Genomic DNA, 14629 nt, shown 5'->3' on the forward strand with positions numbered 1-14629 from the left:
AGTGTAACATCCGCGTTTTTACAGCTGATTTTAGGATGAAACTCTGAACATAAATAATAAATTACCATGGAGATCTATCCGGGTTAAACAGCCACCTTTTGTAGCACAGGAGAGCCCGGCTCGCTACAGTAGCTGCAGCTCTCCGTCTCCGTCTCCTTCTCTCTCTACGCTCTGTGCCGGTGGGGTGTGTTTACACTCAGCACCAGGTTTGAACGGAGCGGAGTCTATGAGCCCCAATGAGCCCCGCCCCCGCAGGCACACAAGCAAGCCGCGCATCAACGGCATCTTGCGGTCTGGCCCGGAGCTGAAATCAAACACACCCCTCCTGCTGCGGTCGAGTTGAACCAGTTGAAAACAGCGCCGCTGAGCTTCCATACCGTAGCCTACATTGAGTTTCAATCAAGATTCCAGCGCAGCGGCAGACAATTTCAGCGAGGCCGTGCCGACCACAGGGTCTGGTATGTTGTCGGACACTCATTGTAACTATCTGAGCCTGTCAATTTGAAAAAAATGCCTGTTTATACCGCGAACTTTGACGGGAGCCACTTGCCCCATGTAAGAGCGTTAGCTGGGCTGCAGGCTGCCTGCCGGGCTCAATACTGGAGCCACCTCAATAAAAGTGTTATCCATCACTCACATATACAGAAAAACATAGGAAAACCGGGCCCAGGTTGAAAAAAACCGAAGTTGCCCTTTAACTCATTCCACAAACACCACTTTGTTACGCGAGCGACAAGACATGGCGACTTTCCTTTGATTTTATAATGTTTACTTGAAAACTTGAAAGTAAATTACAATGTCTGGCACATGGTCAAAAGACTGTGTTGCTTCCATCATTATCTGACTCCAAACTAACAACTGTTACATCCGGTCACAATTACAACTGTCAGGTGATATCATAGCAAAGAATTTAAAGACACAGATTTTTATCATGTACACATTAACTCATACATTTTAAAGTAAGACATTTTAAATCTTTTATGAATTATGATGACATTATCATTATCAATTTTAACTGTTTTTATTATTGCCATTAAATTATTAACTTATTTTTGAAATCCTAAAACTATTAAACATCAGTTGTGTTGTTGTTTCAGGATCCAGCAGCAGAGACCAGACTCTCCTGAACCCAGTTGTCTGTCTCTAAAGAGCAACAACTCAAAGGACCAGGTTATTGACTTTAAAGGAGGACGTGGATCAGCTGATCAGATGTAAGCTGTAACTGACATTCAGACTCAGGTTATTGTAGAAATGAACCAGTTTGTACAACATGTTGTTGGACCAGGTCTGAAATCAAAGTGTCTCTGTTGTGACCGTCCTCAGGGGACATATAAAGTCCATCTTGTATTATCTCTCTGTACTGATGTTCACTTGACACTGATTCCTCCACAGAGTGGACCAGGAGAGCTCAGAGGTTCCCAGTGGTCAGTCTGCCCAGCAGCATCAAACACACCTGGACTCCATGTTTATGGTGGGTACATGTCCAACAGCTGCTGTTACATCTGTTGTGTTCACAATCATCTCCATGCTGCACTTTGACACCAGTGGATTGTCAGTCTGTCAGGTTTTAGTTTGATGCTGTCACTGATAGAGTTTCTGTTCCAGCTGCTGGAGGAGAACATGGTCACTTTTGTGAAGAACAAGCTGAAGAAGATCCACAAGCTTCTGAGTCCAGATTACCCAGAATGCTCAGGGAGTCAGAGGGAGGATGAGGAGGTGGTGAACAGTGAGGATGAAGAGCAGAGGAGCATCAGAGAGGCGTTAGAGAAGATCACAGTGAAGCTCCTGAGGAGCAGGAAGCAGGAGGAGCTGGCTGAGCGTCTGCAGAGCAGTAAGAGGATTTCTCTAAAGATTCAACATGATGAACAAATGAGACGTTCACTGACATCAACACATGGAGGGAAACATGTTGATATAGTCATTATTAGAGGAATTATCATGTTAATTTATTATTGGTCTGATTTCTTGTGTTTTCATTCAGAACATCTTGCCGCAGTTTGTCGACGTAAACTCAAATCTGCCCTGAAGAAGAAGTTCCAGTGTGTGTTTGAGGGGATCTCTAAAGCAGGAAACCAAACCCTTCTGAACCAGATCTACACAGAGCTCTACATCACTGAGGGAGGGGCTGGAGGGGTCAATGATGAACATGAGGTCAGACAGATTGAAACAGCTTCAAGGAAACCAGACAGACCAGAAACAACCATCAGACAAGAAGACATCTTTAAAGCCCCACCTGGAAGAGACCGACCAATCAGAACAGTGATGACAAAGGGAGTGGCTGGCATTGGGAAAACACTCTTAACACAGAAGTTCACTCTGGACTGGGCTGAAGACAAAGACAATCAGGACATACACTTCACATTTCCCTTCACCTTCAGAGAGCTGAATGTACTGAAAGAGAAAAAGTTCAGCTTGGTGGAACTTGTTCATCACTTCTTCTCTGAAACCAAAGCAGCAGGAATCTGCAGGTTTGATCAGTTCCGGGTGGTCTTCATCTTTGACGGTCTGGACGAGTGTCGACTTCCTCTGGACTTCCACAACACTGAGATCCTGACTGACGTGACAGAGTCCACCTCAGTCAACGTGCTGCTGACCAACCTCATCAGGGGGAAACTGCTTCCCTCTGCTCGCCTCTGGATAACCACACGACCTGCAGCAGCCAATCAGATCCCTCCTGAGTGTGTTGACATGGTGACAGAGGTCAGAGGGTTCACTGACCCACAGAAGGAGGAGTACTTCAGGAAGAGGTTCAGAGATGAGGAGCAGGCCAGAGAGATCATCTCCCACATCAAGACATCACGAAGCCTCCACATCATGTGCCACATCCCAGTCTTCTGCTGGATCACTGCTACAGTTCTGGAGGAGCTGTTGAAGACCAGAAGGAGAGGAGAGCTGCCCAAGACCCTGACTGAGATGTACATCCACTTCCTGGTGGTTTATCTAAAACTGAAGAAGTTCAAGTACGATGGAGGAGCTGAGACAGATCCACACTGGAGTCCAGAGAGCAGGAAGATGATTGAGTCTCTGGGAAAACTGGCTTTTGAGCAGCTGCAGAAAGGAAACCTAATCTTCTATGAATCAGACCTGACAGAGTGTGGCATCGATATCAGAGCAGCCTCAGTGTACTCAGGAGTGTTCACACAGATCTTTAAAGAGGAGAGTGGCCTGTACCAGGACAAGGTGTTCTGCTTCATCCATCTGAGTGTTCAGGAGTTTCTGGCTGCTCTTCATGTCCATCTGACCTTCATCAACTCTGGACTCAACCTGCTGTCACAACAACAAACAACATCTCTGTGGTCTCAAGTGTTTAAAGACACATCTACACCTTTCTACCAGAGCGCTGTGGACGAGGCCTTACAGAGTCCAAATGGACATCTGGACTTGTTCCTCCGCTTCCTCTTGGGTCTTTCACTGAAGACCAATCAGAATCTCCTACGAGATCTGATGACAAAGACAGGAAGTAAGTCACGGTCCAATCAGGAAACAGTCCAGTACATCAAGAAAAAGATCGAAGAGACTCCCTCTGCAGAGAAAAGCATCAACCTGTTCCACTGTCTGAATGAACTGAATGATCGTTCTCTAGTGGAGGAGATCCAACAGTCCCTGAGATCAGGACGTCTCTCCACAGATGAACTGTCTCCTGGTCAATGGTCGGCTCTGGTCTTCATCTTACTGTCATCAGGAGAAGATCTGGACGAGTTTGACTTGAGGAAATACTCTGCTTCAGAAGAGGCTCTTCTGAGACTGCTGCCAGTGGTCAAAGCCTCTAACAAAGCTCTGTAAGTGTAGAGATAGTTGGATTTATTCATCATTATATAATGACCGGTCTGTGTTTTCAACAGGACAAAAAATAAATTCCTTTCTTCTTTAATTCGCCTGTTTATCTCTTCAGAATGAGCAGCTGTAACCTCTCAAAGAGAAGCTGTGAAGCTCTGTCCTCAGTCCTCAGCTCCCAGTCCTCTAGTCTGAGAGAGCTGGACCTGAGTAACAACAACCTGCAGGACTCAGGAGTGAAGCTGCTGTCTGGTGGACTGGAGAGTCCACACTGTAGACTGGAGACTCTCAGGTGAGGATCCATCAAGTTGTTTTTTCTGATGACACTTGAACACAACAGCAGGTGTTGACAGTGGCTTCCTGTGTGTTGTTGTGTGTGTTCAGTCTGTCAGGATGTCTGGTCACAGTGGAAGGCTGTGCTTCTCTGGCCTCAGCTCTGAACTCCAACCCCTCCCATCTGAGACACCTGAACCTGAGTAACAACAAACTTCAGGACTCAGGAGTGAAGCTGCTGTCTGGTGGACTGGAGACTCTCAGGTGAGGATCCATCAAGCTGTTTATCTGTTGACACTGATGACACAGCAGTCGTCCGTTTCAGGAAGCAGGCTCAACCAACTCAGAGTCAAATCCCTAGCTCAGGGTTGATTGAGCCTTAACTGGAAAACTCTTGAGTTTTTGGTTTCAGAACAGGTGATCAGAATTATTTCAATCGGGGCATCGCGTGGTGTAGTGGTGAGAGCGGGCGCCCCATGTATAGAGGCACAGTCCTCGCTGCAGTTGGCCCTGGTTCGAGTCGGGCGCCAATCACTGCATGTCATTCCCCCTCTCTCTGCCTCCCCGTTTCCTGTCTGTCTCAACTGTACTATCTATACAGGCATAAATGCCCAAAATATACTTAAAAAAAAAAAAAAAAGAATTAGATCAATCAACCCAGAGTAAGTTGAGCCTGGGGAAGGTGCGTTCACCATGAGCACAAGAAGCCATCATCAGTGGAGCACAGATGACACGATTCGTAATGACAGAAAGAAACAAATAGAGCCGTGAATTTCACTCCAACCCAACTCGAGAGTTTAATGGAGGCTTATGTGGAGTATGAACACATTAAAAACATCAAATTGAGCCGAAACCGCATGAGCTGACATGGGAAAAAGAGTGCAGTGTGTTCTCTAAAAAACTCTGACAATGGAACAAAAGCTCATTAAAATACAAATACTGTATGTTGTCATATAGCTCACTTGGTAGCTCATGTGCCTTTTATGCAGTCAGCCCGGGTTCGAAACCAAGGGTTTATCATACATTTTGGTCGACAATGCATTTTCTCATGATTATATAAAATAGTAGCCTATGTGGTTGTGTGTAATCTGTGGCCTCTCAAAAATGCCCATTTAAATGTGATAGCTCTATTGATCTGTTCAGCTGTATCCACTTCAAATCAAACAGTAAGACATTTAGCTTTTACTTTAATGTTGCAATATTTGGCTTCGGTTTATTTAATTGCTGAATAGTTGCTATGGACACAGAGGAGCCGACAGAGGTTCACTGTATCTTCAATATCATGTATAACAATTTCTGTTCACACTGTCCCACATGAAAACCTGCAAGGTCTTGTCTTATAGGCTAACGGAGCGATATGCAGCCCGTCGAGCCATTGTCATGCTGCTGCGTTCACTGTCTCTGATGTAAAAAAGAAAAGAAAAGAAAAAAAGAATAAAATAAATACTTTTAAAAAGCTGTTAAGAATGTAATGACGAAAAATAAATATAAAATCTGCTCTGATGATAATGAATTATCGCCTATCCACAATGTGTGGTTAAACAGTAGCTATCTTTTATAGAGGTAATAAGTCTTCCAACAGACTCTACTGTAATGATCCGCTCTGCCACAGCCTTTAAATAGGTTTCACATCCACGTCCATGACTTCATTCACTAAATTACCCGATGTCTCTCCTTCCTGCTCCACGCTCAGCATCAACCTTAGGTTTAGATGGATCAAACCTGCCAGGGAGCAGGTTTGCTTCACAGCACATGTTGCCATAGTGACTGACTCAGCATTACCCTGATCCGGCTCTCTGAAACGGAAAACTCGGAGTTTCCTCATCTCAGACTCAGCATACTCAGAGTTTCCACTAATCCCGCTTTCTGAAACAGACGGAAGGTGATGACAGAGGTCTGTTTGTTGTTGTGTGTGTTCAGTCTGTCAGGATGTCTGGTCACAGAGGAAGGCTGTGCTTCTCTGGCCTCAGCTCTGAGTTCCAACCCCTCCCATCTGAGACACCTGAACCTGAGTAACAACAACCTGCAGGACTCGGGAGTGAAGCTGCTGTCTGGTGGACTGGAGAGTTCACACTGTACACTGGAGACTCTCAGGTGAGGATCCATTAAGCTGTTTATCTGATGACACTTGAACACACCTCCAGGTGTTGACAGTGTTTTCCTGTGTGTTGTTGTGTATGTTCAGTCTGTCAGGATGTCTGGTCACAGAGGAAGGTTGTGCTTCTCTGGCCTCAGCTCTGAGCTCCAACCCCTCCCATCTGAGAGAGCTGGACCTGAGCTACAATCATCCAGGAGCCTCAGGAGTGAAGCTGCTGTCTGCTGGACTGGAGGATCCAGACTGGAGACTGGATTCTCTCAGGTATGGAGAGGCTGCTGCAGCCACACACACTGTCTGATAGAGGAGGAGGAGCTGTAACATTTTCTATGGCCCCGTTCACACCTGGTATTAACATCTGTCTCAGGTGATTAATGCATTGATGACATCAGATCTGATCACTCAGACCATATCCAGAGGTGGTGTAGGCCACAGTGAAGCTCCACCCACTCCACTGACGTCCTCTGTCACAGTCTGACTCGTCCCAACACAGTTTATACTGAAGCCAAAATCTCTGAGTGTTTCAAACATGAGCTGTGCAGCTTCCATCCGTCACAGTGATGAACTACTGGGATCAGGAGTTTCTCCTCATGACTTCTGTGTCTCATCATGACTCACTGTGTCATATTCAGGAGAAGAGATGTCAGTGATGAAACCAGCTGTTGGCAGCTGTGCTCTGAGTCTCTCCAGATGTTTTGATCAGACTTTATTTCAGAGTGTATCAACAACAACATTTCAGCTGCAGCTGCTTTAAAGTTAGGTTGTAAGTTGGTTGGTAATCATGTTCAGAAACACTTTTGTTATACTAGGTGAAATGGTCCTTCTATCCTGAGAGTAGTCAATTCATTATGTTTTCAGAAAAAGGAACAAACACAATCAGACCTCTGTGGCAGCTGCAGGACTGACAAAACTCTGACCAATCCATGCTTTTCGCTCCGAAAAGAAAAAACCAATCAGATGCCTTCATGTCTGGTTCTGCCTACGCCCAGTCAAGCTGCCATCTCACTCTCTCTCCCTCCTCTCGCATGTGCGATAACAGTCTTCACCCAGGTCTGCAGAAAGCCACACTCCAGTCTGATGAGTGGCAATGTAGCTCTGGCAATGCGCCTTAGGTGTCCTCACCCACATCTACGTAAAGGTGAAGGCGTGGCTTCAGAGAGAAGTCTGAGGAAAGGGGCTGGGACTTTTGACTTGTGTATTTTCAAAATGTGGCCTGCTAGAACCGTTTTTCCAGAATCTCCAACCCTATACCTCTAACTGCTGCTGAACCAACAGAGTGTTTGACCTGAACAGTTCCTGAGACTGTAGACACCTGTTGAGTGTGGACACACTAATAACAACACAGCAACGAGAATCAAACCATGTCCACTGCTCAGAGACATTTGTCTCCCAGCGTCTCCAACCAAGGAGGAAATAAGAGACAGAAATCAGGCAGCACCATCAGGTCTCTGTCTGGTCAGATATTGATGATCAATAATCAGCTCAGTCTCTCTGAGATCATGATCTTGTCCTGATGAGATCTGTTGTTGTGTTGAGGAGACAGTAAATCACAAGTGTGACATCCAGATGTCATCACTGTCCAGAGGCCTGGAGCTGTCAATCAGAAGAGAGTGAGTGTAGTGAACAGTGTAATAATCAGTGTTTGTGGCTGAATGTGTGTGTGATCAAACAGCTGTTTTCAGACTCTGTTTGTGCTGCTCAAACACTTTTGACTCCAGATCAGATGAAGCCACAAAGGCTGTCTTTACACTGCAGGCCTTGATGCCCAATTACGATTTGTTGCCTATATTGGTCTATTTCCTATATTTTTTTTGACTGTCTATTTCAGGGGTGCAAACTTGTCACCTTTCAGCGAAATTCGCCGTTTTGGATCCCAAATGGGTCATTTGTGTGATTCGTGTAAATCTGCAATTTAAAAAAAAAAGTATGTAGGGGAGGTATGTGGCGAGGCGATGCACCTGTCTCTTTAAGGCGCATGCACCTCATCTGGATGAAAACAAGTGGTGGCAGCACTCCTCTTCTGTGATTGATTTAATCAATGAGACCAACATTAATCTCCTATAAAGAGCCTGTGCTAAGAAATAATCTGCCCTCTAGCATGGCTGCTATGGGTAAACAACAAGAAGAAGCAGAGCAGTGTATCAGCTGGTCACTTGTGGAAACGTTTGTGAGCATGGAGTGAAAGAGTCGGAGCTAGAAGATGCGCCAGCAGCATTTTATAGGTCTGCTGAATGGGACCGCGTGTGTGTGATGATCGCGATCCCGACCAATTAGCGATAAGCGCGTTTAGCATTTATTAGCGCTGCAGCGCGACCTGTGCAGCAGCAGGAGAAGCGGCTGACTGACAGTGACAGTGACAGTGCTGAAATGCTGTTGAACACCACAAATTTAGCGTAGCGTTAGTTCTGGCAGGCCATGACGTCAAGCTCTTAATCAGCACAGCGTAACTGTCTTCACCTGTGCAGATCAGCTGATGGCTCAGCTGACTCCCCGTGGCTGCTTCCTATTGGGGAACTGCATTCAGGGCGCGCTATTTAAACTGCTCTAGTCCGACGTCACCTCCCTTGCTGCTGCTGCTTCCTCTGCCTCTCCTCCTGTCATTGTATCTTGTTGGTTGCTCTGCTCTGTCTGGGTTTTCTTTGCTGCTGCGCTCCCTGCTTATGCCGTTCATGATGGCTCGTGAAGGGCAGGAAGGTGCTCTTCCTGCCTCAGGCTTTCCACGCAAGCGCGTGGAAGAGCAGGGGGTCCCAGAACAGTACCATACCGCCAAATTAAACTGTGCAAGTAAATAAATATTATTTTGACATAGTGGTCCTGACAGAATAATAATAGTGGGTTTTATTTCGGTGAGAGCCCAAACGAGACTGTGGCAGGACACCTCTGCCTCTGTTTCACTTTATGTTGCTGGTAATGTGGTTGTAAAAGTAGTAGGCTAAAGTTAAATTATTTTGTATGCACTAATTAAAGGGGCAGAGTTTTAAGAAACATTTTAGCTTTTATATTTTACAAGATATAATTTTTGTAAGAACCACAATTAATATAGGTTATATATTTCAGTGAATATCTAATTGTTCTTAGCATTTGTTAGATAACTTTATTTGCCCAATAAGTTAAAACATGTTGGAACTATCAATGTCTACTCTCTTGCAGCCAGAATCTCACCTATTTTTAACCTCAGCCTATCACAATAGCTGGGTTTCCATCGAAGTCGTATCGAATTTAAAAGCGGATTTTGTGAAAATGCGCAAAAAGCAAAGCGAATTTATGCCCGTTTCCATTCATTAGTGTTTTGCGATTAGGAGGAGTGCACCGTGAGAATACGTCATAAGAGAGCGTGACTGTATCCAACAGTTGACACTCAGCTGACACTCAACATCATGGACAATTTACGTACTTTCCGGACTATAGACGCACCTGTATAATCCGCACCAGCTACATTTTAAAATACATATATAGGCCGCACTTGAATATATGCTGCAGGTTTTCATGTTGTAACATGAGATATGTACACAGAAAGACAGTAGGGAACTGTGACAGTCTGCTCGCTTTTCCGCTGTTTTGGTTATGCTCCTCTCCTCCATGTGCATCTGTTTACATACGAATCCGGTGAAAAATCAATAAGTTACATAACGATGTTACGGCGTGTGTTTGTGTAGTCTTAACCGTCATAAACAAAAGATTATGGGTTACGGAGCGCGTTTGTGTCGCGGGGTGCAGAGACGAGAGCTGGGACACCGGGGCGTTGTTCTCCATTTGTTTGAACGTCGCTGGGTGAAGTCCAGCAGCACTTCACCCACAAACTCTGCCTCAATTCGCATAATCTGTTTCCATCACAAAAACTCGCATTTCCTTTATTCGATACGCTGACAAATCCACCCCCTCCAAGCGTATAAACTTTTATGCGCATTTACTGCCTTTATTCGAATTTCTGGCGTTTCCATTCAAGCATTTTCACAAAATGCGCATAAGAAAAGGTGGATGGAAACCCAACTAGTGATGTATCAGATGTCAGACTGTCTCATTCTTTCAGTTTTAACCTGAATATACAAGGCATGATTGATTTTCCCAACAATCAAAGTATATCAAACCGAACCGAAAACCGTGAGCACAAAACCGTGAACCAAACCGAAAAGTGGATTTTGTGAACCGTTTCACCCCTATTAAATATGTCACGCCTGTTATATAAAAATTGGTTGGTTAAAGTGTAATAAAGATTCTTCTTCTGTATCTGAAAACATTTCGAGTTATTGTGGATAACATATTCTGTAGAGGTGATGGGCCTTTTTAGGGTGTGCTACAACTCTCTGGTCCTGTGCTAAAAAACTGTCAGCCTCTGTAGCACTAGTGCTGCTGAAAAAGTTAACGTACAGCCCTGAAACCTCTAAAAACTTTCGGATAAAGTTACTCGGCTCATTATCGCCAGCGTGAAGACGACGGAGTCGGCCCCGGGCTATCGGTTCAGTAGACCGGCTACTGCCTGAGACGTGCCGGTAGCATGGATGTAGCCTACTAGCCTCAGACTACCTCTGTATTTCTCCTAAAACAAACGTTGGAGCAAATTTCCTAACAGGCGATATCTGGATAAACTGACCACAGGCGGGGGAGAGACAGATTGTGCAGGTTTAACACGAGCAAAAGCTGTGCAAACCTGAGTAAATCTGGACCCTAGTCTCATGCTAAAATTGACTGTAAATTCACCTTTAAAGTTTTTTTTTTTTTTTAAATGTTCCGGGGGAGCATGCCCCCGGACCGCCGTAGGGGGTCGGTATCTTGGCACCTTTTGAGAAGTTTGCACCCCTGCTATTTACATGTTCTATCAGAAGTGACCCATAGCAGATATCCGATTTGTATCTGATTCATTTCCACATAAACAGGGGCCTGAATCTGATTTGACAATATCCGATTCAATGAGCTTTTGTCCCGTTTACACATTCATGTTACAGATCCGATCTGAGCCACTTGAGAGGAAAAAAATCGGAATTGGGCCACTTGAACCGTGCAGTGTAAAGACAGCCAAAGTGGCTCCTTATTGAAAGTCTCCAGCAGCTGGAGCTTCACTTCCTGTCTGAGTCCATGTGCTCTGAGCTGAGCCTGGTTCTCTCTGCTCTACAGTTTCTCTGCTTCCTCTGGACTCTGACTTCAAGTCCAGTAAAAATATGTGGACAGGTTTGATGGAGCTCAGGACTGGTCCTGAGGACGGCTGCTTTGTTCCACATGATGTGACTGATCTCAGTGAGTCAGTGTGTTGCAGCTGATCTGTGTGAAGAGCAGAGAAGAACAGAGTCATTGATCATGAGATCCTGATCCGTCCTGTCACTGTGATCAGATGGTTTCTATTAGAGCTCCTTCATCCACTCACTGCTGCTGTGGCTCCTGTGGAAACCTGCTCACAGCCTCATTCTTCAGCTTCCTGGGGAGTTTTCTTCAAACAAACACAAGTTGTGTTCACACTCAGTGTTTCTCACTAAACTCTATGTTTCACTGAGCTCTAACAAACGTGTTGAGTGTGTTTCCTTCCTCATCAAACTTCTTCTTCTTCTTCTTCTTCTTCTTCTTCTCCACCTGCTGTGTCTTCATCTTCTTTGCTGTGACGTGTGTTTGTGCAACTTGAGAGTCAGAGAGTGAAAGTGTGTGTCTCACTCTGAAGTGACATCACATAGAGAAAACACATGATGAAGTGTTTCCTCCTCGTCTCCTCCTGCTCTGTATCATCACTAGATAAAGACTCCAGCTCCTTCTTCTCTGTCCTCAGTGTTCATCCATACATACCAGCCTCCATGTGAACACAGTGATAAAACAGTGTGTGTGTGAGAGCCATGTAATGTCCATGTGTGCATGCTGACAGAGAACGTGCTGCTCTGACCCCCCTCCTCCTTTCAGGGTGCAGCCTGCTGGAGTCCGATGGTTGACACCAGGTCCATGGAGATGTAAGTGTGTTTTTACTTTATTTTTACTTACTTATTAAAAAAAAAGTTTAAAATAACATGATTCAGAAATATGACCTGGTGTAAATGTAATAAAACCACACGTAAAGGTGTATTACACACACATGTGCATAAGTGTCTGCGTGTGTACATGTATGTGTGAACATTTTTGTTTGTATGGATTTCTATACAGATATTGGTGTTTATGTATTTATGTGTACATGTGCGCATGTGATAGTAAATTTATATATGTGTCTATACTGCATGTTGCATGTCAACACTTAATAGAAATGTATTAAGATGATGAGTAGCTGGGCTGCAGCCGCTCAATTTATTTTATGTCACTTTTGTTGTAAACATTTGTTGATGTTTTTCTTCTTCTTCTTCCATTTCTTCTTTGCTTGGATGTGGGTACTATCTAATTTGTGAATTAATTCTTTCTAACAAGGGGTAGACAATATAAGTTTGCTTCTTTCTGCCCCCTTTCATTCAAGAGTTACAGTATTGTCATTGTTTATTTTATTTTTTGTTTTTATGCTCGATAAATGAATGAAATAAATGAATAAACTAAACTAAACTAACTAAACTTTGAGCAGCACATTCAACCATCTTCACACTGTCACATCACTGACGTCATGAGTCTTCATCAAACTGTCAATAACTGATCACATGATCAATAACTGCAGCTGTGTCTTGTTCTCTCCATCAGATTCCTGTCGACTCACAATCGACACAAACACAGTGAACAGAAACATCAAACTGTCTGACAACAACAGGAAGGCGACACGTGAGGAGGAGCATCAGTCATATCCTGATCATCCAGACAGATTTGACTTCTGGCCTCAGCTGCTGTGTTCAACTGGTCTGACTGGTCGCTGCTACTGGGAGGTCGAGTGGAGAGGAGACGTTTATATATCAGTGAGTTACAGAGGAATCAGCAGGAAAGGAAACAGTGTAGACTGTGGGTTTGGATGGAACGATCAGTCCTGGAGTCTGGAGTGCTATGATGATGGTTACTCCATCTGGCACAATGACATACGGACACCTATCACCTCTTCCTCCTCCTCCTCCTCCTCCTCCTCCTCCTCCTCCTCCTCCTCCTCCTCCTCCTCCTCCTCCTCCTCTGTCTCTAACAGAGTAGCAGTGTATGTGGACTGTCCTGCTGGCTCTCTGTCCTTCTACAGAGTCTCCTCTGACTCACTGATCCACCTCTACACCTTCAACACCACCTTCACTCAACCTCTGTATCCTGGGTTTACACTCTGTTTCCCTGGTTCCTCAGTGTCTCTGTGTTGAGTGAATCAGAGTCTCCTCCTGTCACAGAAACCTTCTCACTGTTGAACAGACAGTTCAGTCTCTACATGTCTGTCTCTGTCTCTCACTCACGTTTTCACATTCATGGATTAAATCAGTTGATTTAAAAAAAATATTTTCTCAATGACTCTTGTAAACTTCTTCCTCTTCCTTTAAATATGGATGATTCATGATCAACTTTACAGGCTGTTTGTGAGCTGGTCACAGGTAAACAGACACAACTGGAAACAAACATAATGTTAAATGGACGCTGAATATAATGAATTACGTGATTTCTTTTTCTTTGTGGTTTTACTGAATCATTACTGCATTTCCTGCTGATGTAAACCCATCAGCTAATCCTACCAGCTAATGATTTTTCTGTTATGCCGCTGAGATAATTATTAAACTGTATTCATCTCTGTCCTGTAAATAATTTGATGTGAAACAATTAAGAAATATGTATTGCTATATTGCATTTATACAACAGTTAGTTCCGACCGGTCCCAACCGAGCAATTTGATTGGACAACAAGACATTCCATAGTGCTGATATACAGTATAACAGCACTGGGACTTTTCACAGACATAATCACTCCGCTGTTCAGCTGGACAGGAGCTAAGACAGAGCCACGTTCCCCATACAGGAGCTGCCCCATCTCTCTGCTGCTGCTGCTGCTGCTGCTGCTGCTGCTACAGTTATAAACGGACCTGAACATTAAAACCTGGACCTGACCTGGTCCGTCTAATTGGAGATAAATCTCTACTAAACCCGGCTGGGGAAAAAATCGCTGCGGGGGCAACTACGTTTTGACGGTGATGTGTTTTGATATTAGCATTAGCTGTTGTTAGCCACGTAGCTCAGCTACTTAGCTTCAACTGTGTTTATATTGATTACATAGCAGATAAACAAATGTAATACGGTATCGATAACGTCTCTGTATCTTCACGCTGGTCCTGTTGCTCCGGTGCTAATCAGACACGGGCTCAGAACCAGAACCAGCACTGGAAGCAGCTCGGTGGAAAACCTAGTAGCTAGTAGCAAGCTAGTATGAAATGTTTATGTGTTGCCTGGCAACAGCCTTGTCTCCCTTCCAGTTGCGGAACTATTTCTGTTGGCGGAGCCAAATAAATGATTAAATAAACAAACAAATCATAATCTCTTGTAGTTTATTACTGTTCTAAAAATGCGCTCGTAGCACTGTTGTATAAAAGCAATATCACACTTGAGGTCGTGCTGTTGTACTGTATATCAGCACGGTGTGATTATC

At 44.4% G+C, this 14629-nt stretch overlaps 1 protein-coding gene across 1 annotated transcript; it reads left to right on the plus strand.

Moving 5' to 3' along the window:
- Nucleotides 1-226: 226 nt before the first annotated feature.
- Nucleotides 227-13362, plus strand: LOC310987223 (protein NLRC3-like; the record flags this gene model as incomplete). The annotated part of the gene is made up of 9 exons (XM_083973413.1): nucleotides 227-291; nucleotides 1393-1471; nucleotides 1606-1831; nucleotides 1982-3779; nucleotides 3893-4066; nucleotides 5968-6141; nucleotides 6233-6406; nucleotides 12023-12069; nucleotides 12776-13362. The coding sequence occupies 9 exons, from the start codon at nucleotides 227-229 to the stop codon at nucleotides 13360-13362; spliced, it is 3324 nt and encodes a 1107-aa protein (XP_083829539.1).
- Nucleotides 13363-14629: the final 1267 nt, after the last annotated feature.

Source organism: Trachurus trachurus, assembly GCF_905171665.1.
Source record: "Trachurus trachurus genome assembly, chromosome: 6".
NCBI classification, from domain to species: Eukaryota; Metazoa; Chordata; class Actinopteri; order Carangiformes; family Carangidae; genus Trachurus; species Trachurus trachurus.